The sequence below is a fragment of the Protopterus annectens genome, chromosome 4.part0 (assembly GCF_019279795.1).
Source record: "Protopterus annectens isolate FY-2018-M chromosome 4.part0, PAN1.0, whole genome shotgun sequence".
In the NCBI taxonomy this organism is placed as follows: domain Eukaryota; kingdom Metazoa; phylum Chordata; order Ceratodontiformes; family Protopteridae; genus Protopterus; species Protopterus annectens.
The window spans coordinates 107,299,546-107,327,515 of NC_056733.1; the positions used below are offsets into that span (position 1 = coordinate 107,299,546).

Sequence of the window (27,970 nt, forward strand, 5' to 3'; positions counted from 1 at the left end):
TGACCTGATTACGGGTTTTTGGAGTTTAAGTAAGAGTTTGTGGTAATGTTTAGTTCTGGGGTTTGTTGTGTTTTTGTAGTAGAGGAGTTAGATGAGAGTGGGAGTAGTAGGTGATTAAAGCTATTTGATAGATTTGGAGTGTTGGTCTGGGATCTGGGGTAGTGAGAGCCTAGGAAGTTATGATATTCATAAGCTGTGAGAAGATAGTGAATTATCAGCATGGGTATTAGGAAATAGGAAGGCTTTAATTTGAAAGGTGAGGTTAAGGTTTGTAGAGGCATTATAGAGGTATTTAACTAATGACTGTTTAAAAATGGCGATGGGAGGGCTATTGACCAGATTAGAGAAAAGAAATGGGGTTGCATTTAGTCATTTTTAACTGTGCAATCTACTTCTTTTAAAATCATACTGTCCTTGTCCAAAATGTATGGACATTGTCTACAAGTCCCACATTTTGTTGTACCCTTAAAACTTAAAGTGCGGGATAAATTGATATCCTCGAATAAATATTTAAAGTTCTTTTTGGTCTTCTACACAAAATGAGGTTCGACACCTAAGGTCTTTAATGCATTTGAATTACTTTTAAAAATTAACCAATTTCTCAAAATAATGTTTCTAATCTCCCTCTCCCTTTGACCATATGGAATAACCATGTTGTTGGTGCATGGGTTCCACTACTCAGTGTCACCTAATAATGGTTTAAATTTCGTTCCCCAAACCTTTGAATTCAAGAGAAGGGTGGTGGGAACTTTTTCTTGAACTTAGGGAATTTTACTTGATAATTAAGTTAAAATCCCACTTACCACTGGGTATTAATGACTTGGTTTCTATTTTGCTTGTTTTAAAGAAGAGGGCTTTGAATTTCTAAATTATTTAACTGCATTATTTTGTTGGAAGTTTTATCTTGCATAACTTGCTACATAATATATTTTTATATATTATGTGCTTATATATTTTTTGTCTGTATATCTAAGTCTATACTTGATATTGTACAAAAGAATATTTTTCTGTGTGTAAAGGTAAATGGGATACTTTGGCCTTTAAGAAAATGTAAAGGTAACAACAATATTCATTTTAATTGCCATCTGAAATAGCTTTACATATGAGCTGATTAAGTAATTTTGAAGTATTTAAACAAGTGACTCTGTGTATGACATTGCTCTGAAGAAGTCCCAAGTTTGTTGTAGGGACAAAAGAGCTTAACCTATATTTATTAAAACCCACAACAAAAGGTAACAATGAAACAACCAGTCAGTTCCTTTTCTTCTTTGTTCATAAATTTATTATTAACAGCATCAGATTTGGTAAGCACTTTCGCTAATAAGCTTCATCAGACCATCTAACAAAACATCAAACAACACCTGCATATATACAATTCATTATCCAATCACATTTGTACTCCAATTAATCCATAAAAAAAATTAAAATGTAGTATTAGAAACATTCCAACAATACAACTTTTAAAATTTTAAAAACATAGCATCATTAACAATTAATCAGAACATAGTAATGTATGTGTATGTATTTTTCTTATTTCTGTACCCTCTGTTTTTTAAGTAAGGGTTTGAATGATGCCCTCTCATTCAATCCTTTGCCTCTGTCAACTCTAAAAATGATAATCCAATTTGTCTCCCTATGTTCTGTATGATTCCTAATGTCACCTTCCCTTATATGTGGTGTTATAACCTCCAAAACTCTGAAATTAAACCTAGGTGTGTATCACCTGTCTGTATAATGTGTTTCGAAAGTGCATTGTTGTCTGTCTTTTTTCTAACATTATACATATGCTCCCTTATCCTGTCTCTGAAAACCTTGTTGGTCTTACCCACATAAAATGAGTGACAGGATTCACATTCTGCAAGATGTATGACATTTGATGTCATACAAGTAGCTGTGGCATGAAACACAAACTCTCTCTGGAGATCTGGTTGAAAAAATGTATTGGAGGTATTGATCAGTGAACAAAAATTACATTTACCGCAAGGTTGTGTTGAACACCCTTCACCTTGAAAATCATTAACCCTCCTATCATAACAGAGGAGTCTTTTCAAATTCTTCCTGTTTTTATACAGGAATCTAGGTCTTTCACCAACTAACTCACTGATTTCTGTGTCAACCTTCAAAATAGACCAGTTCTTACTAAAAATCTCAACCAGATTCTTATTATCACTGGTAAAGAAAAAGGGTACTTTAAGATGGTTATTAATAATAATGCTGTCTTGTTTCGTTGTTCTTATATCATCCATGCGGGTCCAAAGTAGGGCACCGCTGCACCCTCCCTTAAAACAGTGATATCTGATAAATTCTGCTGAATTTATCTCTGATTGTATCCTCTGTTCTTAAGTCTATACTCCAGGCTTTCCATTTCATTCTGAAACCCTTCATATATGGTATGACATTGCTCTGAAGAAGTCCCAAGTTTGTTGTAGGGATGAAAGAGCTTAACTTACATTTATTAAAGTTCTGTTTGTCATTTTATTTGCTTGGACATCTGCTTTTTTATACACAATATGTGCCTTTCTAGGAGTATGGAGTTTATGGTGTGAAATTACCAAAGAGCCAATTTTGTTTATTTAATTTATTAGCTTAACTTCTCCTTTTCTTCTCAGATCCTCCACATACAGATATTCACAAACAAAAAAGAAACTTTTTCACTTTGCTTTAGCATGTTTTTCCTTCTACATTTCTTGTCAATTTTTCCAGTGTAACTGTTGCCTTTTCATATCTTTTTTGTTCATTGTAATAGAGTCTTTACTGTTTGCTAAGTTTAACAAGTTTTTGCTTGCTGAGTTGTTTGAAGGTAGTCATCAGTATGTCAGACAAGGTTGCTGGTTTTAAAAAGTGGCCTGTGGGCGCAAGATATCGCTACAGGTCCCACATTCTATATGTGTTTATTGCCTAGGGATGTGAAGCTTGTGCTTCTTTTGGTCACAGAGCACTGCAAGGATGCAGGGCAAACTTATTCTGGTGGGGCCAACTTCCTGCTGAAGTGGGAAGTTCAGCTGTGTCTGCTACTGAAGTCTCCTCTCCAGCCAAGAAATCTTCCTGAAAAAGCTAAGCCTATGACAGAGGAAGAAAAGGAGAGAGAGACGAGTCAAAAAAAAAAAAGAGAGGAGAGAGAGAATCAGAGAACAGGATAGAAAAATCTAAGAAGTTGTCGTTGGATCCTTTGGAGTCTAAGCAAGCTCCTGAAATTCCACGACATTCACATTAGGAATTCCAATAGATCAGACTTCCGAGTCCTCCTCCGTGCTTCTGTCTGAAGCAATGAGTCCCAGGCTTCACTGTTCGTTTTTACAGGAATGGCAGTCCTCTCAACCACCTTTGTTGGCTTCATCATTTTAGATCCTTCTGTAATAAAGGAGTCTTTCAGGAGTAGATGCCAATGGGATGAAGCAGAGGTTCCCTCAGATGCAGATTCACCTGGGGGTCATCCCGGTGCCACATCCTTTGAGGTCACTCTTGGCACAGCCCTTGCTGCCCTTCCACTGTTTCCTTCTATTCCATTTCGAATTTTGGACCCTGACCCCACTGATCTGGGCCTTCCCGCTAGAGCACTAATGTTGGAGCAGGCAGCCTTTTCAACTTCAACTCCAGTGGTTTCCCTAACTCTCTTGACTCTGGCACAGTTTGGTCTGTATGAGTCCTAGAGCCAAGGCTCAGGGGGTCAGGGACAACTCTAAAGTTTTCAGATCTGTCCCTTCCACTTGGCACTCAACAGCTTAGCTTCATTGTCTGCCTAGGAGCCAGGATGGGTTGGAGCTGTGGGCTGCCCTCCAGTCCCACTTTTGGATCAAAAGAGCACTTTCACAGCCTGAATTGTCTCTTTAGCATTTAAGGAGCTTGAGAGGGGTCTCTCAAAGTCAAGCAAAGAGGTGTCTCAACCATTATCTGTTTAGTCCTGCCTCTGATGAATCTTGTATCCAAATCCACTGATCCAGATCAACAGTACTGGCACAGACAGCAGGCAGAAGTAAATTTATCAATAACCAATGACTGGCTGTAGGTATCGCAGGATTAACCCAGGGTTGGCATGGTTTGATTATGCAGGTAAAGCCTGCGTGATTAAACAAAGCCAACCATGGTTTAATCCTGTGATACCCACACTCAGTCATAGGTGATTATTATACGGTGATATTATTTAACAAAGAAAGTGCTTACCTTTCTTAAATACTGTCTTTGTGTAACAGCATTTGTGTTCCTCCACATTCTTCCTGTTTGCTGGTGTACCAAACATGCATATGGGACTTAAATTCCCACGCTTGCATAGTAAATCAGTACAGTGCAGGAGAAGCAATGGAGAAAAAAAAAAACACTGCTGTTTTACAGAATGTAAGCAACCTAAACAAAGCCTCACATAATTGGTGAACAGTGGTCCAAAAATAAGGACATACTTTAAATATTGCTTATAAACTTAGAAAGTTCCTCTCATAAGTTTTGTTGTAGTGTGCATTTTTGAAAGGGTATGAAGCCATAAACCTGAAATGTCTGTTATTATTTGAGTTCAATCTTCAGTGGCTTGCTATAACAAAATATTTTTTGTGAGAAACAGACCAAAACTACAAGGCAAAAATCTGGACATTCTGCTAAAATCTGGATAGTTGAGAGGTGTGAGAGTCTGCTAATATTTTAGGAGGGACAGTGCAGAAATGCAAGGAAAGTCAGGTGTGTTTTTATTTCTTTAGTTTTGCAGTGTACCTTTTGTATTTTGCTTTGTCCTCTATGCATATGCAGATAGGAAGTCTGGCCACTCTGCAAGTCCCCACTCTGGGCCAGTAATCAAGGAGCCTGAATCCTGACCACTGACACTGGAGAGGGGCATTCACTTGGGATACAAATGGATGCACTCAATTTTTCCAGATGCAGACCTGTCTGCATCAAGTGCAGTTTCCCTTAAGAGATCACAGGGAACACAGTCAGCCCAGTGTCTAGATTTCTCTATATCCGTCTCTCCCCAGGTCCCCAGTAAGACTGTCCACTGTTACAGCTGTGTTCAACACCCTCTCTATGAAACCAGTACTTCGTGTCCCTGTTTGAAGTAGCTGACACACACACACGCACACACGGGAAAGGCTGGGACAGGCTTACTAGTTATGCCACCTTCTGTCCATACTATAAGGTAGTTTCACTGCCACCAGTCAGTTACTGTAAGTCTCTTAAAAAGGTGCTCAACTATACTGAGTGAAGTTAATGTTAATATAAATGGTAATATTGACCAAACAGCAAGACTTTCAGGAGTGGCCAGAGGTATCACCAAATAAATATGCAACTACTCTCAAAGCTTAAATATTTTCTAAAAATGGAAAGCCACAATGAAAAGTTTAAATATATTTAATAGTAAATAATAAAAGAACATGAAAGTACTAGATATATAGTTACAATAAACACCAGAGTTTCAGTCACAGAAAATATTAAAAATAACACCAAAGGAAAGTTTCTAACATATGCAGAAAAAAACAGTATTTAGCTAATCTCACTATCTGTTCGTGATTGACTAAAATAATTACTGTTCTCTAGTTAAGTTATTTACTACTGCAAGGCAAGATGATTTAGACGGGGGAGTTTCTAGTCAGGTTTCCAAGAACAAACTATAGAATACTGAGAGCAATCTCTTACCAATATCTAAATATTATTTCTGGCGTACAGAATGACATCACACACATCTGGTGATCTGACTATGTTTCCCGCACTATCCCCCATCACTAGAAGCTGCCATGATTTTAGCACCTACATGTCAATAATACACACACAAGAGCATTGCTCAGATCTGCTGCTGCTCCTGGAAGTCATAAAACAATTTTAACACTTCTACTCCTCCTACAGAGCTACAAAGCCGGGGTTCTTATAGGCATTGCTTCTCTGGCTTCATTCAAAACTTTGAGATAACATCTATATGGCCTAATTTAATTTCAGCAATTTTTCAAAGTTTGTTGCAGCTGGATTGTGATTAACCTGCTCTTCCAGTATAGGCTGTTACAGTGCAGTCAGATGTTTCAGTGGCCGGACCTTTTTTCTTGTGGTATATGCTTGATTTACAGCGGGCACACTGGCTGTGCTTTCCAATCAGCATTCTCAGTCTTGAATGGTGATGAGCCATTGTTATATAAACTTTTTGGTATTCTGCTGCTGTCGTTTGCTGGCCAGTGTTAGTAGGTTTAATTGGCTAGCGAGATACCTGATCTTAGCAAGTGAGGAAGATGGTGTTTAACAGTTGTTAAGATTGGGTCTTTTGCTATAGAATTTGTCTTTTTCTGGATAGCAGAGCTTAGTCACTGCGCTGCATGCACTACAAAATAGTTGCAGCCAAGTTGTGACTTCCTGTTATAGTGATCTGTCTTTGAATTTGTACTGTTATGGTTAGTGTACATGCACAAGGCTGTACCTTCTGGTACAAGACACAGGGAAGGCTGGGAAGTGACTGGTTATTGTACACAAATTGGAGCATGCTCATGCAGGACTGCTCTGAATATCTGTCTATATGAGCATTGTTTTGTCTTTTCACTGTTTGCAGAATGTATTGCTGTTAATAGTCTAGTATTTTCTGATCTGTTGATGACAGATGAATGGGAGTGTATGATAAAATATGTTATGCTCCCATTTGTAGGTATCCATAATATTGTCAACCCAAAACTGGTTAGAATAATTTGGCATAATGTGAAGCATGCTTCTTCTGGAAATGTGAACCTTTTTCTTTTTCTTTTTTTTTTTTAATTAAACAGTTGCCTTAATTATTTTGGTAATAATGTCTTTTTTCTTTATTTTATAGTGGAAAAAGTATTGGTTTGTTCTCACAGACAGCAGTCTGCGGTATTATAAAGATTCTATTGCTGAAGAGGTAAGTTTTAAAACACATAAGAAAGAATGTTTCTTTAATACAGCTTCATTTTGTCTTGTGTAAAATTATTGTTTAGAACTTGGATGTTTTATACTGCTGAGGAGATGTATATATGTGTGTGTCTTGGGAGGGGGGGGAGTCTTACATGGTTAAAAAATGTAAAACTTCATTGCTTCATAGGTTCATAGATTAGTACTAAGCTAACTGCCCTTGTGAGCCATTTTAAGCCTAGCTAATTATGCCATGTGAGAGTCAAACCTTGCACCTTGTGCCTGCAAGGTAAATACATTAACCATTATGCCAAACTCCCATCTCCACCTCCATTAACATATAATGAGAGTAGCATGTTTCAGAATCATGTCCAACAAAAGGAGGATGCAGTTTGTAACTATAGTGTGTGTGGATCTGGAGCTGTGTGAGAAAACATGGTTTTGCAAATTGGACACTGGATGCATGAAATACCCTTCCTGAAGAGATTTTACGATCTAGTCTTTCAGATGAATTCATTAGTAATATGGGACAGATACAAGGCATTCTTCCGCAGACTGGACATGGTCATTGTTATGCTCAGCCCCTAAAAATCGGTTGTGTGCAATGTGTCTTGCCCACACTTCCAGTGCTAATTTGCAGCTTAAAACCAAAATCACACTGCTGTAGAACAGCAGACAAGCATCATTGTTTTCAACTCTTTTAATGGACTGTGGACAATATTTATGTATAGCTCATGAAATCTCCAGCAAAGGTATGCTTTCAGCATAGAGCTACATTATATGCTGTGTGGTCTTCTATGTGCATGGGAAATTTTATTTGTGGGAACCATGTTTGTTTAAAGCATAATACAGCTCTTCACACTGTGGCCTTTCAATAAACAGTTTTATTAGAAACAGTCTCAAGGCAAAAGTCAAATACAGATTGTTTAGTTATATTTTAATAAGGCAGTAAACCAGTGCCAGAATACGTTGAAACTCCGTCCAAGCAGTTTATTCACAAGCCAAATATTCCTGTGGAGGAAGGGAGAATCGCTCTGAAGCCATTGCGTGACGTTAGCCATTGTTTATCGTCGGTCCATATTCACTGATGTACCGGCTGCTTTTTGCTGTTATGGAAACCGAGCTGTACGTGGTTGTCTAAATAAATGTGACAGCCCAAAACATTTTACTTTAAAAAAAGTAAAAAATAATGCTTATTGCTAACCCATTGAAAGCGTAAATCATATTGGAGTGAGGCAACCCCCCACGCAATGGCTTCAGAGCGATTCTCCCTTCCTCCACAGGAATATTTGGCTTGTGAATAAACTGCTTGGACGGAGTTTCAACGTATTCTGGCACTGGTTTACTGCCTTATTAGTTTTTGGAAGTGCTGGTTCCTGTTTTGTGGTTTTTAGTTATATTTTAATGCTGATGGCAGTTGCTGCATTGCATATTTTATACTGTAGTGTACAGAAATCTACCTGTAATATTTACTGTTTGAAAATTTGTTGGTGTATGTGTTTCTGCATATTGGAACATTTAAAATGCTACCACGTGACAGCTGAACAATAGGGGAGCACAGTAGGTCTGCTCCCTCCTCCGCTGTCATAGTAGAGGGTGATTTATAAGTGTTTTGCCCTTAATTGCTACTACTACATAGCAATGTATATTACCATTATTTAGTAATATGAGGGGGGGGTCTAGTTCAGAGTGCCTCCAGTGACTGGACCAGCACTGCTGGGGCATGTGAGATTGGGATTTGCCTTTCCACAGGTGTCGCAGTGGCTGATAGGATGTTTCCTACCATGAAATAGTGTTTTAACTTTTTTTGTGCTGCTGTAGTTGCTCAGTTTGTGTATGCCGAGACACAGATCAGCAGGGAATGGGGACTGGTGCATTCAAATGTACTACTCCAACTGCTGCTATGCATTTGTCCCTTATCTTATGTAGTTGGAACCAGAACCAGACCATGCACAGTTCAGATAATATCTAAGAGTCACATATGATCAGGTGGAGAGTGACATCATTTGCATGTGTTCCCTTTGCATAGAGCACCAGGGTTACACAATGGGGTAGGACCCACCTACAAGGTCTTCCCTTATTGTGTATGTCTCTTTTATAAACTGCAACAAACTTTGTTACACCATTCTGCTGCTTAGTGGCCCTAGTCCATGAGGCTCAAGACTCAGAATGCAATCAGTAGGTTATTTAAGAAGCAAAAGGGAAAATATGTAGACTTGGTGAGGTACGTCTTTGTTTGCAGTGAAACGTGGTATTGTGCTGAAGAAGTAAAATTACTGGTTCAGGACACCATTGTTTTTTTTGGTTGTGCGGTAGATGTTTCTTCAGGGCATATACATTGAACTGCTGTAGCTGAGAAGCAGCTGATGCTAATAGATGTTTTATCTTGGCAGTTTTCTAGAAGAGAACCATGTTTATAGCAGTTTAATCAGGGACTTAACTATCTCATCCAGCACCTGATGCCCATCCCTGAAGTGCCCCACCCTCCTCAGATCTTCAAATGTAAAGCAAAAAAAAAAAAAAGACTTTGGCTTTTACGATGGTAAGCAACCAGATCCCACCCCCCAGGCTTTTCAAGTGAAGAGCAAAAGAAAGAAAGAGAGAAGTTATTTAAACTGGTATTGATTTACTACCAGAAGTACCTCTTTGTACAGAAAAAAAGTTCAATATGCAGGTCAGGAACTCCCATCCCTAACACTTTGACAGGTGTCCCCTTTACCCCCAACCCCACCTTTGCTACATTGCCAAGTTCATTTGATGAAACTGTCAGACAGCTGTGGAATGTTTGTATTTTTGTTTTTCACTTGTGCCCATTAAGTCACTTCACAGTGCCACTTATGCTCCAGTCTATCACCAAATCTTGTTTTTCTGTTTTTGTTTCAACCTTAGCTTTTAAAAAATGACATTATCACACACATCTAAATTGCTGTGTGGCATTGCTGTACACCATGAGAAGGCACTAGGATATTTTCAAACATGTTAGAATTCAGAAGGCACTACTGGCAAGAAGTTTTGCTTTGACACAGTTTTTTTTTCCTGTGGCTCTCTGCTTGCATGAGCACAAACAACAGAGTAAAGAAATCAGTTGGGAAACTCTCTACATAGATTCCTTTCTGTAGGTGTACTTGTAAACTGCTGACACTGTATGGTATGCATTATTAAACATTTTTACAGACTTCAGAAGAGTGAAACTAAATTACAGTCATTTAAAAGCAGTACTCTTATTCACAGTAACTAGAACACTGTAGATCTGCACCACCCAAAAACCACAGAGCATTTTGCTGTTCTGCTGAATACTGGACCTATCTTCAAGATCCAACAGCTTAGCAGTAAGTGCTGAAAAACACACTTGTTGCTATGGTTCTCTGTCTCTTCGTCAGCACCACACTATCTCTTACTGTCCTCCTAATTCCTACCATAATGCAAGTATCCTGATCCATTGCACATCCTAGACTCAGCAATTAAAATTCCATGTTCTCAATTATTATGCATAATGTCACGTGTTATATGGCACTTGTCTATACGTGGAACCTGTTTCCAGTAATTTTTATCACTCCCCATCTCAGTGTCATCTTTTTTCACTGTCTTGTCTTGCTTCCACACTGTGTGTCTGTGGATGCTGCAACAGATGATAGTGCACACCATAGTGTCATGTGTTAGGCAAACAGAGCACGCTCACTAGCTACACCATTCATATCATTTCTGCCTCTCCCACTAGATCTCCATTAAGCGCTATCCTTATGTAGTTTTAATGTTGATGAACTGTCTATATTGATTTCCACATGATGTGGTACACATTTGTTATGTAGAAGCAACAGGAGATAGATACCTCAGTTGGACTAGATCAAATCTGCATAGCATCTTTCTAAAGTACTAACCATACCAGGCAAGTACATTGTGGTAGAAGAGAAATACTTACAAAACTGAAAAAAATATACTTACTTTCAAGAGTTTGTGTGAAAGTAGTACAAAAGTATATTTCTCAGTGGAGGAATCCTGCACTGCAGCCCTCTAAAAGTTAATTTTTGCAAAAAAGCTTAAAAGAAAACTGGAAGCTTTGGATTCAGAAAATGTGTTTATTCCTCAGTGTTTAGTAGACTAACCAAGAAGCCTGAATAAAATGCAGTATGGTACATTCCCACAGGCTGCTTAGGAAGGAGTCTTGAAGATATTTAACTTCTTTACTTTCCTTGAAGCAAATGGCAACACTTGGACAGAAGTTCAGGAATTATTGAGAGTCCATAAAGAATTTGCTGATTTTCTTTACCAGAGCATAAGGTAACTCTGGGACTATAGATACTTAACAGTGTTCATCATATGGAGCACTGCTGTGAAGCATCATTCCTTATAGACTGCAGTCAGTCACATGTGGATGCCTGCCTGACTTCCAGGTCTTTGGGTGCCCTTGGTTCAGGCTGATTCCCTCCCAAATCTTAGGGTATTAGTAAGAAATTAGGTAGAGAAAGGAGAACAGCCCATGACATCTTTAGCTCTAAGTTATCCATCCTCTTCAGACTCTAAGATTTCCTCACAGCCTCAAGTCAGCTCAGAACAGAAAGCTTTCCCAGACTGTAGTTCCTCTCATCCTCCCAGTAATGGTTTACTAGCCATACTCCAGGCCTGTTTTGTGGCATGCAAACCAACAGCAGTAGAAAACAGCCTCAGCCTGTTTGATCATTGTGGTGTGGATTTTTCTGTGTAGTCTTCAGCCTTACAGTCTGTTGTTGTCTTTTAAGGTCACATACTTCCTTTTCTTACCATTTTATATATATGCATATATATTGGATTGCTATCAAAAATGCGACATTGTAAAGCGCCAATGGTGATGTTACCAACGCATATGCTCGACTCATGAGTATTAAGTAGGTCCAAAGGTCGATGTGGCAACATTGACAACGTTTTGTCGATATTAATGTTGACAATTGCCATTGCCAACAATGCTTCGTGTCCCTGCCTTGTGTACTTCCTTATGAACTGACAAACACTTGTATGTCGACATTCTGAATGTCGCTCCTGCTTTGTTTGAGGAGGTGCCTGTCATGTAACTGACTTTTTCTGCCTTTTCATTGTAAACCATATCTATCTATATACATACATACATACATATATATATATATATATATATATATATATATATATATATATAGTTATTTGTTAAATTTGCTTTTTTCTCTCTCATGTTGTCTATTCCCAAGGCTGTGGCTTCTCCATTATTTTCCTCCGCTTTTCCTTTGGTGATTTTCTATCATTTTACAGATTTTAGGTTACTAGATATTGATTTGCCTTTCTAGATTAGCAGCTTTGTTTTGTTAGATTGGTTTAATGGAGAATACTGGCTTTAAACATACAGTTTATGGTCACAAAATCCTTCCTTAGGGTTGCCATACTGTTGAGTGTGACTTGTTTCGAAGCTCTGCATTTGATCAGAATGCATAATTTGTGTGAGCTTTAACAAGTAAACCTTGAGGATACTGACATATTAACTTAATATTAAAAAGACTGTTGAGCAAGGGTAAAACTTGGCAAGGTGATCATCCCCTTCAACCAAAATCTAAGGTTAAAAGGTGTCCTTCTTATTCTCATTCCAAATTATCTCCTGCCAAAAGACAGCAAGCACAGGGATTCTTGTTCATATTTAGCTAGGAATGTCTTATGTGGTTGTTTCTGACTCTGAGCCAGCTTCTGATAATATGGATATACCTTCTAAGCCTCCTGAAAGACTCTGACAGTGGAGCTTGTCTTCAGATATGGATTTAGTCAGGCTAATGTCCTTCAGGCCTCCCTGTTTTAAGTCAGTTCTTTCTTTGTCCTGTCCTATATTACTCTGAGCTTTGATTACTCCAGGGTGATGGAGTTCTTGTTGTAGGCCCATGTGAAGGTGGGCTTAATCCCATCTCCCTCTGCTTCCGTGGTGGACAAGTATTCTAACTTAAGCACTCCTATTTTTACTTCATTCCTGTTAGCCCTGGTCTCTGTTCATAGCCTCCTGCTTTAGTTGTCTTCTACACAAGTAGATTGCTTGATGACGCAGCGGGAGAAAATCAAGACGTCAGTTATGAGAATCTTGAGATTAGGATACATACTCCAATTCATAAAAAGACAAAGGTTCTCAGGCATTTCCCAAATACCCAGAGGAAAATAAAAAGACAAAGTGAAAGACAAAATGCAATATATACAAAGTAAATGTCAGAGTTGGCTTAAGGGTATAATGACAACTGTACAGAGAGACTGACAAAAGTACAATATACACATGCGTTATATACAGAGTGGATATCAGAGTTGGCATGCTGAAAGAGTCGCAATGAAAAATAGACCAAGCTATGTAGAGTGAAGTAAGGTTGGAAGAGGTTAAGTTATAGAATCAGAGAGAACAGTTACTTTTTCTTTTGATTGGAATACATGCTAATATGAATGATCTTTACAAAAAGAATAGAGAGATTCCTACAGTTTGGAACCAAGGACTTTGAAAGCATGGTCTGTGCAGTGAAGCCTACATTTAATCAAATCTGAACTGCTGGACCTTTAAAAACAGGAGTCTGTTAAGAGAGTACCAGGGGAGGCAGAAGGCACAAGGCATTACTCAAGACAGTTTCTACTCCTAAGAAAAGATTACCTTGGAGGCTATTCATAGGCTTAAGATTAAATCAATTTCTACAAGTGTCATATTTCAATATGCTAACCTTGCAGGCCTACCTCAGCATGTCTGCAGCCAGAATTGAGGAGTGGTATCCAAGAATCAAAACAGGAACTGCTGTCTACCAGTTTGTGTCCTTGCCTTTTGGTTTATCTACTGCAGCAATAATGCTTAGTAAATGCGTAGTTTCAGTAATTGAGTTCTGTAAAACTAACGGCATCCACATTTGCCTCTGTCTGAACAACTGCCTGATCTAGACCCTAACCCAAGAGGAGAGACAGCTCTGCAGTTTACCCAGGCTTGCTTCTAAATTCTGTGACTGTCTTGGAATTTCGCCAACTCACAGCTGATGCTCTTCCCAACAAGTCCAGTTTCTAGGAGCCCTACTGGACACTGCTAACCAGAGATCATTCTTTCCCTTAGAGAAGGTTTTATTCCTGACCTCGTATTTCAGTCCTGTAGAACAGCAGAAATAAGATTATTGTCAAAGAATTTCTGAGGACATTGAGGTACACGTTTTTTTTAGTCCTCCTAACTGTAGTTGTACCAAAGAATCAAATGGTGCCAGCATGCATACCCCTTGCAGAGATCCATCCCCTTGCTGCTTTATGTCAGGATAGTTTTGTGGTTGACACAACAAGTGAACCTCAGTCTGGGGTTCCCATTAAAGCTAAGCCCAGCTACTGATAAGTCTCTGCAGTTTCCTTACATGTCTAGGGGGCTTCCTCAGGGAAACTGAGGCTTTGAAGGGACCTGAAACAAATTTCAAAATGAATAAATGCACATCCTTATCAAATTGATGATGTCAGGAATTTTAGCAATAAAATACTCCAAAGAAACCTAGCAGCCAAGGACTTAAAAGCATGGTCTATGAATATCATCTTGGGCAACACAACAGAGAATGTGGTACAGCAACAACAGGGGGGATCCCACTCATAACTTTTGTGCAGACTCTCTGCGAAGGCATGGTACTTGGCCCAGGAGTTGAGTATGACTGTTGGGACATCTTACACCCCTCCTCAGGAGGTTGAGCAGAAGCAGATTTTCACAAAATGCTGTTGAACAGGGATGTATTTGTGGATGAGGTCCACAGATGGGTTGTGCCAGAAGTAGACTTTTTTTTTTGTTTCTACAGAAAACAAGCAGCTGAAAAAAATTGTATGAAGACACCAAGTGCAGGGACCTGTGCAACAGATGCTTTTTCAATTTGCAGAACAGGTCTGTGTCGTTACACCTTTCTTCTCATTCTACTTCTTCCTAAGATAGTGCAAAAGATAAAGGAAGACAAGCCTGAAGTTGTACTCGTAGCTCCCTTTTGGCCAAGGCAGCACAGTCTGTTCCTCCTACTAAATAGTTAAAGAAAGAGTATGTTTTGTTACCTCAACGTCTAGACCTCTTGACTCAAAGTAAGGGATCAGTCATGCATCCCACCATTAAGAGCCTTTATACCCTGTTACCAGTAAACATTTCTTCAAAGGGGTCTTGTATCTGAGCCCCCCCCCAAGAGAATTACTACATTTACATGTTAGAAATGTTAACTTTTCCACCCTCTGAATTAGTACTTACTAATACTTGATTTGAAAGGCTGCCTTTTTAGTGGACATTACATCTGCCATGAGGACATCAGAAGTGCAAACCATCATGTTGTTGTGCCTTTCGGCTTTTCCCGGTTAGGGGTCGCCACAGCGGAACTCCGGTCCACTAATGATTGGCAGTAGATTTTTATGTGCCAAGTTGCCAGCTCTGACGCACAACCATCAGCGATGGTAGGCCCATTCACGCATGTCTCCACACAGAAGACGCTTTAGCTGAGAATCGAACAGGACAACGTCTTACTGTGAGGTGACAACGCTACCGCAGCACCTCTGAATAAGTATTTCTTATCTTACACAAACAGAAGGTAACAAACTGCAACAAAAAGATTATAGAAGTCTCTGTAAGTCAGGTCATTAACCTCTATGTTCCTTAACGGGTGGGTCTTCATATTTAAGTTGGATCTGACTTCAGCCACTCTAAAGGTTTAGCTGTAATGCTCAGGCCCCTCCCCTTCCCCATAATCCCCCATGAGGAGAAAGATAACCTCAGATCTTGTTTGCCACTCGATTGCTACAGACATGCTCAGGCTCATTATTTAAGTGCGATTTTTGTGTATTTTCTCAGTTTTCTGTCATTTTCTTCAGTAACAAAAAATGTAATATGTGTATATATATGTGTGTGTGTATACATATGTATATTATATATATATATATATATATATATATATGTGTGTGTTTGTGTGTATAAAATATACACAAACACGTGTATATATATATATATATATATATATATATATATATATATATATAATATATATATATATATATATATATATATATATTTATAGGTAGTTATATGTTTAGAGTGCTAGACTCAATATTTTTGTAGTGAGACTGTCTCTGTTTTCCCTCCTTAGGTCACCCATTATTGTCCCTTTTTTCTTGTTGCTGTCAGCTAGATATTTGACTTTAGAGTGTTGTTATTCTAGATGAGGGTGTTACTGCAGTTTGATACTTGTTTCTGGTCTTTTTGTACGAGTGTTATCCCTTGTCAAGATGTTTGAGAAACCTTCAGGATTTAAAGAAATATGTGGATTGCAGCGACAAAATACCCATTTCAGATACCCATACCAACTTCGTCTGTTGTTTGGAAGTTGCACACCTGGACCAACAGTACAGCAGTTGTTGAGGCCTTTGTGCCTAAGACCTCTGAGAGGAGGAATACGTTGGTTCTTAAAGGGTGTCTTCCTGCCTCTATGGGAGAAATTCCACCTGTTCACTCATGTACTACTACTACTACTGCTTCTCTTCTGACCAAGAAACTGAGTGATCATACTAAGGCTAAAAAGTGTCATGAGAAAGATAAGTAAACAGAAAAGGAAACATTCATGAACCAAAAAAGCAGGTCCCAGATCGCTCCCCTTCTTTGCCCCCAGCTCCTAAGAATGTCAAAATCCTTGGAACTACCCTTCACATCAGAGAGAGTTCTCAGTGGGTGTGGTACACTTCCCTTACTGGAGCCACATTTTTCTGCAGAGCCCATGTCACCCATGCTGAGAATCCCCCATTTTCCAGGGGAGGTCTTTTCTTTGGATCTCCAAGCCTTTCTCCGTGGATTCCTGTCTGCACTCATTTAGGTCTCCAGGAATCTTTCTAAAGCTGACATGGATAAAATCATGAGGAAGTCTATCAAGACCCAAATCCAGCTGGGGGTCTTTCTGGCATTAGCCTCTGTTGTAGCCAGGGGATTGATCTCTTCTCCTCATCAGATTATTGCTCCTTTCCATATCCATCCAGCGAAGTCTGGGCTGTCAGATCCAAGTGCCCACCTGGTATGTCCATGTTGGATCCGAAGACATAGTCTTTTGACTCCTTTCGGTTTTTGTTATCCAGTTGGATTCCAACTGCTCAGATCCCTTCAGATCTCATAGCCAAGTTGTCTGCATCAGAACCGCTCGCAGGGCTTCAACCGTGGACAGTTTGGCTCTGATGTCTGTGTCAGAGCTGAGGCAGGTGGTACCTCAAGACCAGTCTTTCTTATGAGCTGCAGCTTCTACTGGAAGGGACTCTAGTTCTGTCTCTGGTTTTGCTTAGAGTGCTCTCTTGTTCCAGGGAGCAGACATCCCTCCCCTACAGGATTTCCCTGGGTTCTGATCTGCTGTTTCTGTCTCATCAGAGCAGTCATTCTCCAAACGGCTTGAGTCCATCCATGTTGAGGGCCTCCCAGTCAGCTTCAGTCTTCCCCAGAATATCCCACTGGAGAGTTTTGTCAAAAGCACAGTTGCAAAAGGAGGCATATTGACTCCTCACAGGAGTCACTAACTGAAGATGCTGAATTCGATGAAGGGGTGGGGGTACCCAGGGATCCCCTCTGAGGACGCTTCATTTGGAGAAATTTTAGAACTACTTGGGTGGATGGTCCTATGAAACCCCTTCCCAAGACGAGTCAGTATTTCTCTTGGCTTTGGTGGCTGGTCCATCTACTACTTGGGTAGTCCTTCCCATGGATGAGATGGCAGACTTAATCTCAAAATGAGCATAGAAAGCCAATTCCACCTAAGCCCAACAAATTCCTGGTTTTACCAAAAGACCATCCTTACTGGAGCAAGGGTCCAGCCGTGGACTGCATGGTGGTGGTGGTGGTGGTGGCAGCTGTGGTAGCCACAATAAAGAACTGGCAGAAGAGAGTTGCAGTGTTCATCCTCTTAACAGGGGTCTCTGGGTTGGACAGATTTGTGAAGCAAATCTACTCATGACCCACCTTCGCTATCACAGTGTTGAATTACTTGGCACTTTACATGTTTCCGGAGAGATTTGACAAAGAAGCTTTCCATTTCTTTCTCAAAGTACCTGTCTGCTGAGGATTAAAAAAAATCCATTGACTCACAGTTGGCTACCCTGCAATTCTTGTGTACTGTCTCAATGTGTCTCGTTTCTAACACCCACAGCAGGCACATCTAGAGTTACAGCCACCAGCTTAACTATAAGAAGACATGCCAGGATGTGCCTATGCAGTTTTGTGAAACATTTCAAGCTGTCCTTTGTCAATGTCCCCAGTGATTGGCACTGTTCAGTCCAAAATTTAAAGAAACACTGTCCAGGAATGAAAAGGATGGATGTCATAGGGGTCTGGTTTTCTACCCCTCAGAGGACTTTTTCCAGAAGTTAAAAGGGTAGGAAAAAACTGTGGTTCTGTAAGTCTCAAGGGTTCATTACTGAAACTACTAGACACTACTTCCCGTAGCAAAGGTGGGTGTCACTAATGGTATATGTCTCCCCAGGGCAGAGGTGGTCCACAAAACCAGGGCTTTTGGGGTCCCTTTTCTGAGATGCCCTGTCAGCACTCCTGAATGTTTGCTGAACTGCTGCTTTCTGGAGCCATTTGTCTGTGCAAGCTACTCCCTAGATGTCCATCACTAAAGATAGCTGGGTACAGAGAGTAGCAACCAGAGGCTATTCCATCTCCTTTCTACACCCTCCTCCATGTATAAAGAAAATTCCCAATATTCCACCCTTACAAAGGGAAGTGACAGCCTCAGATATAAAACTGCTTAGGAATAGTCATCCAGGAGTTCATACCAGACCAGCAAGGATCTGGAATTTACTCAATATTCTTTTTGGAGTAAAAAAAAAGAATGGGTACCTCAGGCCAATTTTGGACCTAAGTTGTTTGAGCACATTTGTGAAACAAAATTCCAGATAGTCACTGTACAGTCCGTTTTCCCATTTCTAAAGAAGGATGACTGGATGTGCTCGATTGACCTCTAGGATGCATATTACCTTATAAAAATAGACAGGCGGTCCAGGAGGTTTTCTTGCTTCTAGCTGGAAACCAGTCTTTTTCAATTCAGAATCCTGTCCTTTGATCCCTCACAACCCCCTGTGTTCATCTGTTGTGTGCCAGTGGTTGCAGCTCATATCAGGGTGAAAGGGTTCCAGGTGTTCCCTTATCTGCATGACTGGCTCATAACCGTCTGATCCAGGAATCATCTTCTCCAAGTCAGAGACTACCTACTCCAACTACATTCAGCTCACGTCATTCCAGTGAATACAACCAAGTCCAAATTTCAGCCTGTGCAGACCTTGGAATTTATTGGTGCACTTTTGGGCACAAGACTACAGATTGCCAAACATTCACAAACAAGGATCTCTTGCAATTTTACATACTGACATTGGTTGCTTTTTCATGTCAGAAGCCACCAGCAAATCTGATTCTACACCTTCTGGGTTCAGTGGTGACTGCTGTCACCCTGATCCCTCTTGCCAGATATCACGTGAGAATCCTCCAGTGGACTGTGTTGGCTCAGTGGTCTATCAGACAGCCTTTGAATTTTCAGGTTTTGCTGAAAGCAGTTTGCATGTTTCATATCCAATGGTGGCTGGAGTCCCTGACTGTATCCTAAGGACACCCCTTAGTACTTCCATCGCCACAAGGCATGGTGACCATGGCAGCTTCCCACTTAAGGTGGGAGGGCATCTCTTGGGAAAGATGGTACAAGACACGTTTCCTTACAGAGGCCAGCCTTCACAGCAACATGTTGGAGGTGAGAGCAGGTTGCCTAACACTACAGACATTTCAGGAAGCTGTCCCAATAGGTGTGATTTTGATTCAGGTGGACAGTGTCAGTGGTCTTGTTCACCAGCAAACGGGGGAGGAGCACGATCCTACTGTTTATGCCGGGATGGCATAAGATTGTGGCACTGGGCGATGTCTTGTCACTGCTTTCTGAGAGCAACAAACATTTTGGGGAGCTCCAGTGTTCTAGCGGACAGGGTGAGCAGCTCTCCCCTTTTCCCTCATGAGTGGTCCCTCAGTCCAGTACTAGCAGACCAGATCTTCAGCTGCTGAGGCCATGCTTGCTGCAGTCTTTTTGCCTCACCCTACAACACCAAGTGTAGCAGGTACTTTGCCCTTATCACCTAGGAGGAGAAGTCACTGAGGGATGCTGTGATTTATAATGGACTCCCCAGACTCCTGTATGCCTTTCCTCTTACCCTTCTCATACCGAATTCCTTCAGAAACCATTGTCAAGAAAGGCCACTATAATCTTCAGTGCTTCTGTTTGGCCTCTGCAGGTGTGGTTTCCCTTCATCTGGGCTTATCTGGTTCACCCTTCCTGGATGCTGAGCTCAACCCAAGATGTTTTGTCTCACTTGTCCTGGCTGCCTCACCCAGACATTCAAACACTCAAACTAAGTGTATGGTTCCTCCAGTTCCAATGATGGTTGGGCAGTCTGGGCTTCCTTCCTAAATTGTTCACATTTTGACGTCTTCTCAGAGGCCTTCAACCAGGAAGATCTATAAACGTAAGTGGAAAACTTTGTATCTGGGCTTCCAGAAAAAAAAAACTAATCCCTTTTTCAGCCCCTCTAGCATCTCCCTTCCATATCAAAGCCAGTTACTCCACTATCAAAGCGCAACTAACAGCTATCTCCAGTTTTCATACTGGGAAGAATCACTCTCCCATTGACTGGCCAAAGTGTTTCTCAGAGTACCTTCCTCCTTTAACCTCCACAGAGGGACCCAGTACCGCCTTGGGTCATTGCCATTCTATTGCAGGCCTTAATTAGTCTGCCCATTACCTGTGGCCACAGTGGACTTAAAATTCTTGGCATGAAAAACATTATTTTTGGTAGCAGTCACCTCTAATAGGAGGGTTTCTGAGTTACATATTCTATATCGTAAACATTCTTATCTGGTTTTCCACAAGATATACTGAAAACTCAGAAACCAATCTTAAAACTAATAAAAAATAAAACAACTGACGAGAAGCCGGTCCAAGGTACACTATAAAAGGTTTATTGCAGGATACAATAAATTTTAAAATCCAAATCTTTAAGCACAATGTAGATACACTAATACAAACGCTTTTTGTTTGCACCAAAGCAAACTTCCTCAGAAGACCTTGTAATTAGAAACACTACGAGTTTAAATTAGTATTACTAGTGACATCACAATTACATAATTATGCTGCTGTTCAAACTTTAAAGATGTAGTGCTTTAAAATAACGAACCACTCAATTTAATCAAAAACACACTTTAAAATTTCCTTATACCAAATATAATATACATATTATTGTAACATTTTAAAAAATAACCCTAAATGTAGTACTTATATGCATATAATATATCCATCTATACCATTATATATAAAATCATAAATAAAAAATGTGTATGATAACCGTTCCCTTAAATTCTGTATGGCTTTTCATATTCAAAGGTACCTAATAATAAGGTTCAACAAGATATTTAACCACAATTGCCATTCTTACTGTAAAACAAGTAAACTATCTACACATATTTCTATTTTTTTAAATGCAACTAACTGAACACATATCATTCAACCCAGGCAGTCTATATGCATCAAGTCTGATTTGCCATGTTAGTTCCAATTCTTCTAATCATATGCATACACGGCAATAGATCGAGTAAACATACCCCCGAGAGGGGGCCCGATACCAATTCTTTTAGAAGAATTGGAACTAACTAACTTAACTACATCTTTAAAGTATCTACATTGTGCTTAAAGATTTGGATTTTATAATTTATTGTATCCTGCAATAAACCTTTTATAGTGTACCTTGGACCGGCTTCTCATCAGTTGTTTTGTTTTTTATTGGTTTTCCACAAGGACAAAGTAACTCTAAGAACTAATACTTCCTTTTCCACCCAAAGGTTGTTTCTGAATCATCTCTCAGTAAGTCAATCAATCAACCTTCTTGTTTTCTTCCCCAAGCTTCTCCAGTAAAGGCAAATACTTGCTGGATGTGCAACATCAGCTTTGTTTCTACTTGATCATACTAAGAAGATCAGAAATACCAAATGAGTTATTTGTCTGCTTTTCCTTAGCCAAGCTGAGTAAAAGTTTGTCTAAGATGTTGTCTTTGGCTGTCTAATTGGATAACAAACCAATAATCAAACAGTAAAGACAGCAACACCAAGGTTTAAACAAATACCGAAAAAAACCTCACATGCCTTCTAACACTCGGGAATGTAAATAATTTGATTTGTTAACATCAGATGTCAAGTTGTCAATCTTGCCTTCATTCTTGCTGGATGGGTTCGGAGCCGATCCTCGGCTCCAACTCTGCTTATACCAAAGCTCGAGAGCTATTTTTAGTGGCTCGAGGCTACCCTGTATCCCACAATGCTAGGCGCTAACTACCCAGATCTCGTTTGCCACTTTAGCTGCGAGGTTGCGTTTTTGCCGGCTCTCAGGTTAGATTTGAAAAAGATTTTTTCTGGTAAGGTTTTCCCTTTTTAATTTCAGTGTTAGTGAACCGTTATATCCTGTTTTACCCCTCTAGTGTATCCCGCCTTATATAGTTCCCCTTTTGGGTTTATTTTCTATCTCCCTCGGCCCTACCGCCAGTCCTTATATTATTAGGCCTTCGGGCTACGTTTTACTTTAGTTTTTAAGTTAAATTGTTAGTTAACTTTCAGTTTAATTTGCATAGTATCTATAGTTATTTTAATCTTAGTCTCTTTGGTGTGTGTGGTGTGACTGGACTAAGATACTTTAGTGTGGGTGTGTGGTTGTGTGTGTTTTACTTGTCATCCCTTCAGGATGTCTAAAGAGTCCAAGGTCTCAGGCTTCAAAAAGTGTGACTTGTGCTGTCAGAAGATGTCTCTGACAGACGGTCACACTTATTGTGTTTATTGCCTGGGCCCTCTGTACCTGCAGGACTCTTGCTCTGTCTGCCATGCATTCAGTCCAAGAGTCCTGCAGGAACACAGAAACAAGTTGATTTTGAGAGGCTTGTTGAAGCCCGAAGGTTCCCCGGCCAAGTCTTCGTCGGGCAAACCTTCGAAGCCCATTAAGTCATCGGCTCCGTGTACAGAGCCTCCAACTAGTGGTGCTATTTCTGCTTCTGCATTGGCTCCGACTGGAGCCGATGCTACAAAAACTCTGTCGGCTCCGATAGTTACGTCGGAACCGTCCTCGAGTCGTAAGCGCTCCAGGTCCCCTTCTTTGGAATCAGTCCATTCAGCTCCAAGATCTCCTTTGCTTTCGGAGCGCAGCCATCGGTCCCATTCCTCTCGGTCTTCTAGACTTTCGGATCATGACCTTGAGAGGGTGGTTAGCAGACTCCTTAAGTCGCAGACACTGGCCCAGATGCTTCACAGCCCTTCTCATCAGACAGCGGCTATCCCCATTCCATCATCGATTCCTCCTCCGACCCTTCTTCTGAGTTTGGAGCCGGAGTTTGTGGGAGCCGGGACCGTCGACACGTCTGAGCCGATACCACACCTTTCGGCTCCGTCTTCAGCTCTGATTTCTTCCTTGGTGCCATCCTTGGAGGGATCTGGGCGCCGTGACTCCCTCGTTGGCTCCGAGGGGGCGAGTGGCATCGGACCCTTGTCCGACCCCATTCTCCCTGTCGGAGCCTCGGCGCAGGTGAGTTCGGCCCCGACATCAGCCTCGGAGCCATCCCTCTCAGTGCCGGGAGGGGTCCTTATCTCTTCGGAGCGGGGACCTTCTTCCCTGCCTGATAGGGGTGCTTTCGAGATCATGAGGAGTGTGCTGGCCCCTGTGCCTGCTCCTCGGTCAGCTCCCTCAGCTCCTCCCACTGTAGTGCCTGCTACGGTCTCTACCCATCCTCTCGACCCTGACCGCAGAGATCCTGTGCCTCAGGTGCCCCCATTGGGAGCATCCTCCTTTTCTGAGGCCTCCCGTGATCCGTCAGGGGAGCCCCCTCGGAAGAGGAAATGTAAGAGGAAGCATGTTGACTCCCCTGAGTCCGTCACATCTGATACCGACTTGGATGAGTCAGAAGGGTCCCCACAGTCCCCCTCTGAGGATGTCTCCTTTTCTGACATCCTTGAGATCCTCAAGCAGAGGGGGAACTGGTCTACCCTCAGTCCTTCCGAGGACTAGTCGGTTTACCTAGAGGCGTTTGGTTCTCACCCTTCCACCTCCTGGGTGTCTCCGCTCTTTGACCCCCTTATGGAAGTGGTGGCGAGGAAGGCATGGACGGCCCCTGACTCGATGGAACCTACCCCACGGAGGCCTTCAAAGTTTATCACAGCCCCTTCTGATAAGCAGTTTTTAACTAAGGGTGTCCCTGTTGATGCCATGGTGGTGGCAGCAGCCACTAAGAAGGAACTGGCTGATCCTTCAGTACCGATCCATCCTCCTAATAAGGAATCTAGGACTATGGATAGGTACGGCAAGCGGATGTTTTCTTCAGCGACCTTTGCCATGTGGTTGCTGAATTACTTGTGTCATTTCACCCGCCTTCAAAGAGACATGCTCAAGGAAATGGGTGATACTCTACAGGATCCAACAGCTGCGGGGTCTCAAGACAAAATCAGCTCCCAGCTGGCAACCCTGAACTCGATTGTTAACTCCTCCATGCGGCTTATTTCCTATGTGGCCGATAGGGCGAGTAGCGCTGCAGGCACAGGCGTGGCCTTAAGACGTCACGTCTGGATGCGGCTTTGTAACTTTGCTGACCCCTTCAAGGTGTCCTTCACTAACTCTCCCTTTGATGGTTCGGCGTTGTTTGGACCTTAGGTGAAGGATACTTTGACCAGATGCGAACAGGAAGGCAAGACTCTCTCTGCCGTGGGAGTCCGTTTTTCCACCCCGTCTAGACCATACCCCAAAGGTCAGAAGGGTGGAAAAATGTGGTTCCGCAAACCACAGGGAGTCGCGCCTGACACACGAGGTGAGTTCCCCTCTAGAGGCAGGGGGGGGCAACAACAGATGCCACCCTAGGGGCAGAGGGGGTCCGCAGAACCAGGGTAGCAGAGAAGCTGTCTCTGGCCAACCCTTCCAGTATCCCTGAGAAGCTGCCCGACTGTCCACCTTCGGAGGCAGTCGGGGGAAGATTATCACTGTACCCAGAAGCCTGGCTTTCCCTCACCCAAGACAGATGGGTACGGTCGATCATATCCAAGGGTTACGAAATTCCCTTTGTCCACACCCCAACACAGCCAGAAAGGCCCCTTCCAGATGTTCCACCCAGTCTAAGGGAACAAGCAGTGTTAGAAATCTCAAAACTGCTAAGAAAAAGGGCCATCCAACCATTCCCAGGAGACCAGCAAGGATCCGGAATCTACTCCAAGTTCTTTTTAGTACCAAAAAAGACAGGGGACTGGAGACCAATTTTGGATCTCAGCAGACTGAACAAGTCTGTCCAAAGAACGAAGTTCCAGATGGTCACGCTACAGTCCATTCTACCCTTTTTGGGCCAGGGCAATTGGATGTGCTGTATAGACCTTCAGGATGCGTACTACCACATCAAGATGCACAAGCGCTCCAGGAGGTGTCTCCGCTTCCGGCTGGGGGCCAATCACTACCAGTTCAGGGCCCTGCCCTTTGGTCTCACTACAGCCCCCCCCGAGTGTTCACCAAATGCATGGCAGTGGTTACGGCTCATCTGAGGCGTCAAGGATTCCAGGTGTTTCCATATCTGGACGACTGGCTCCTTACCGCCACCACCAGGCGTCAACTTATTCAGTCCAGAGATTACACCATTCAGATTTGCAAAGAGCTAGGTATCTCCATAGATTTCGAAAAGTCTGTTTTGTCGCCTTGTCAATCTATTACTTTCATAGGCGCCATATTAGACTCAGTTGAACTCTCCACAAAACTAACGGCACAAAGAGTCTCAGATATTCGTGAACATGTTCATATCCTTCTTCAGAACAACAGAATACAGGCCAGGTTTGTACTGAAGACTTTAGGTCTCATGGCTGCAGCCATTACGTTACTTCCCCTAGCTCGCTTTCACATGCGAATCCTTCAGTAGATGCTCTTCTCCCAGTGGTCCTTTCAGCAGCTCCCATTGTCACACAGCATTTTAATAACCCAGTCATGCAAGAAATACCTGTCTTGGTGGATGGTCTCCCTTCAAGTGATTCACCCCCCCCGGTTGCTACGGTGACAACGGACGCCTCCCTGATCGGGTGGGGGAGCATTTTCAGGGCGGACAGTCCAGGGCACATGGCAACCTTTCGAGTGCCACCTGCACATAAATGTCCTGGAGATGAGAGCAGTACTTTTAGCGTTGCAAGCCCTTCAGGACTCTCTTCCCATCGGGACTATTGCAGTTCAGACGGACAATATGTCCGTAGTGTGGTACATCAACAAGCAGGGTGGAACCAAGTCCTATCCCTTATGTCGAGAAGCACTCAGACTTTGGCAGTGGGCGATCTCCTCTCAGCGGTTTCTGATAGCAACACATATCCCCGGGAAGTCCAACGTCATAGCGGACCAGCTGACCAGAGCCATTCTCATGCCGCACGAGTGGTCTCTCAAGCAGTCAGTAGTGGAAAAAATTTTCCGAAGATGGGGTCAGCCTTGCTGCGATCTTTTTGCAACACCTCAAAACAGCAAGTGCCATGACTTCTTCACTCTCTTCCCGGCCACCCCCCAGAGATGCTCTAGTCCACGATTGGCCCCGGAGTCTTCTGTACGCTTTCCCCCCCTTTCCATTAATCACACAGTTGATTCAGAAAGCGACGACGCATTGAGATCCACAATGATCCTCATTGCCCCTTACTGGCCTCGACAAATCTGGTTTCCGTTCCTGCATCGTTACCTCTTGGAGCAGCCCTGGCATCTGGACTCAGTGCCAGATCTCTTGACCCATCAGTCGGCAAGCTGCACCAATCCCTCCCCTCTCTCAACCTCACAGCTTGGTTGCTCAACTTCCAACCTTAGCCAGGCTTCCCTTTATTTCCCATTCGGTGCGTGACATCATTTTAGCTTCTCACAAATCTTCTACCAGGAGGATTTATGCCAGCAAATGGAAACATTTTTCCTTCTGGGCAGAATCTAGGAACATGGACCCTTTCACTGCACCTATCCAATCAGTCCTGGATTTTTTTGGCCGAACTTTTTCAATCAGGATCTTCTTCGTCCACTATCAGAGTCCAGTTAGCGGCCATTTCAAATTTTCATGTTGGCCTGTCAGACTCCTCTGTTATGTCCCATAAACTTTGTAAAGCCTTCCTTAAAGGTATCTTTTTACTTAAGCCCCCGGTCAGAGATCCCCCACCTCAGTGGGATTTGAATCTAGTTTTAACCTCCTTGATTCTCCCTCCCTTTCAACCTGCGGCTTCCTGTTTCTTGAAGTTACTTTCATGGAAAACTTTATTTCTAGTGGCCATAACCTCTGCGAGGAGAGTCTCAGAGCTTCACGCCCTTTGCGTTCGTCCTCCTTATCTGTTTTTCCATAAAGATAGAGTGTCCCTCAGAACTAACCCCTCTTTTTTACCTAAGATATCTTCTGAGGCAAATCTAAACCAGACTATCGGTCTCCCAGTTTTCTTCCCTAATTACTCCAACAGAGCGGAACAAAAGTTGCATTTTTTGGATGTTCACCGTCAACTCTGTTACTACCTGGATAGAACCAAGCAAGTTAGGAAATCTGAGCAGCTCTTCCTGTCTTATGCTGAAGGGAAGAAAGGCCTTCTAGTTTCCAAAGTAACCCTTTCTAGATGGTTGGCATCTGTCATTACTTTCATCTATGAACTGAGGCATCAAGAACTTCCTTCAAGACCTAGAGCCCACTCAACTAGAGCCTTAGCTACGTCAATAGCCTTTCAGGATAGGTTGCCTTTAGATTCCATTTGTGCGGCAGCCACATGGGCCTCTCCCCATACCTTTATTTCTCATTACAAATTGGGCATAGCCTCCAGAAGCCGAGCTAACTTTGGTTCCACCGTCTTCAAGAGTCTGTTCCGATGAGCCACCCAGGGTTGAGGTGCTAGGGATGCGGTCCCATCCAGCAAGAATGAAGGCGAGATTGACAACTTAACACTGAGAAGTTATGTACCTACCATAACGTTCTATGTTAGTTGTCTTCTTCTCGCCTTCTTTCTTGCGTCCCGCCCTCCAACCCCCTAGCCTGGACAGACCGATAGGATCCTACGGGGCCTTCTTTTCTTCCCAGTATGGTCTCCCATGGTTACCCTTTCTTAGTGTGGCTTTCTGTATGGGTATTCCTCTTCTCCTTTGTTCTG

General features: G+C 42.1%; 1 protein-coding gene across 1 annotated transcript in view; it reads left to right on the forward strand.

Annotated features, from left to right (window-relative positions):
• Window positions 1-27,970, forward strand: part of LOC122799215 (myosin phosphatase Rho-interacting protein-like) — a 2,938,789-nt gene that overhangs the window by 1,667,340 nt on the left and 1,243,479 nt on the right. Inside the window, exon 11 of the mRNA XM_044068133.1 lies at window positions 6,767-6,835. Coding sequence (XP_043924068.1) covers window positions 6,767-6,835 — 69 coding nt within the window. The remainder of the gene's footprint in view (window positions 1-6,766; window positions 6,836-27,970) is intronic.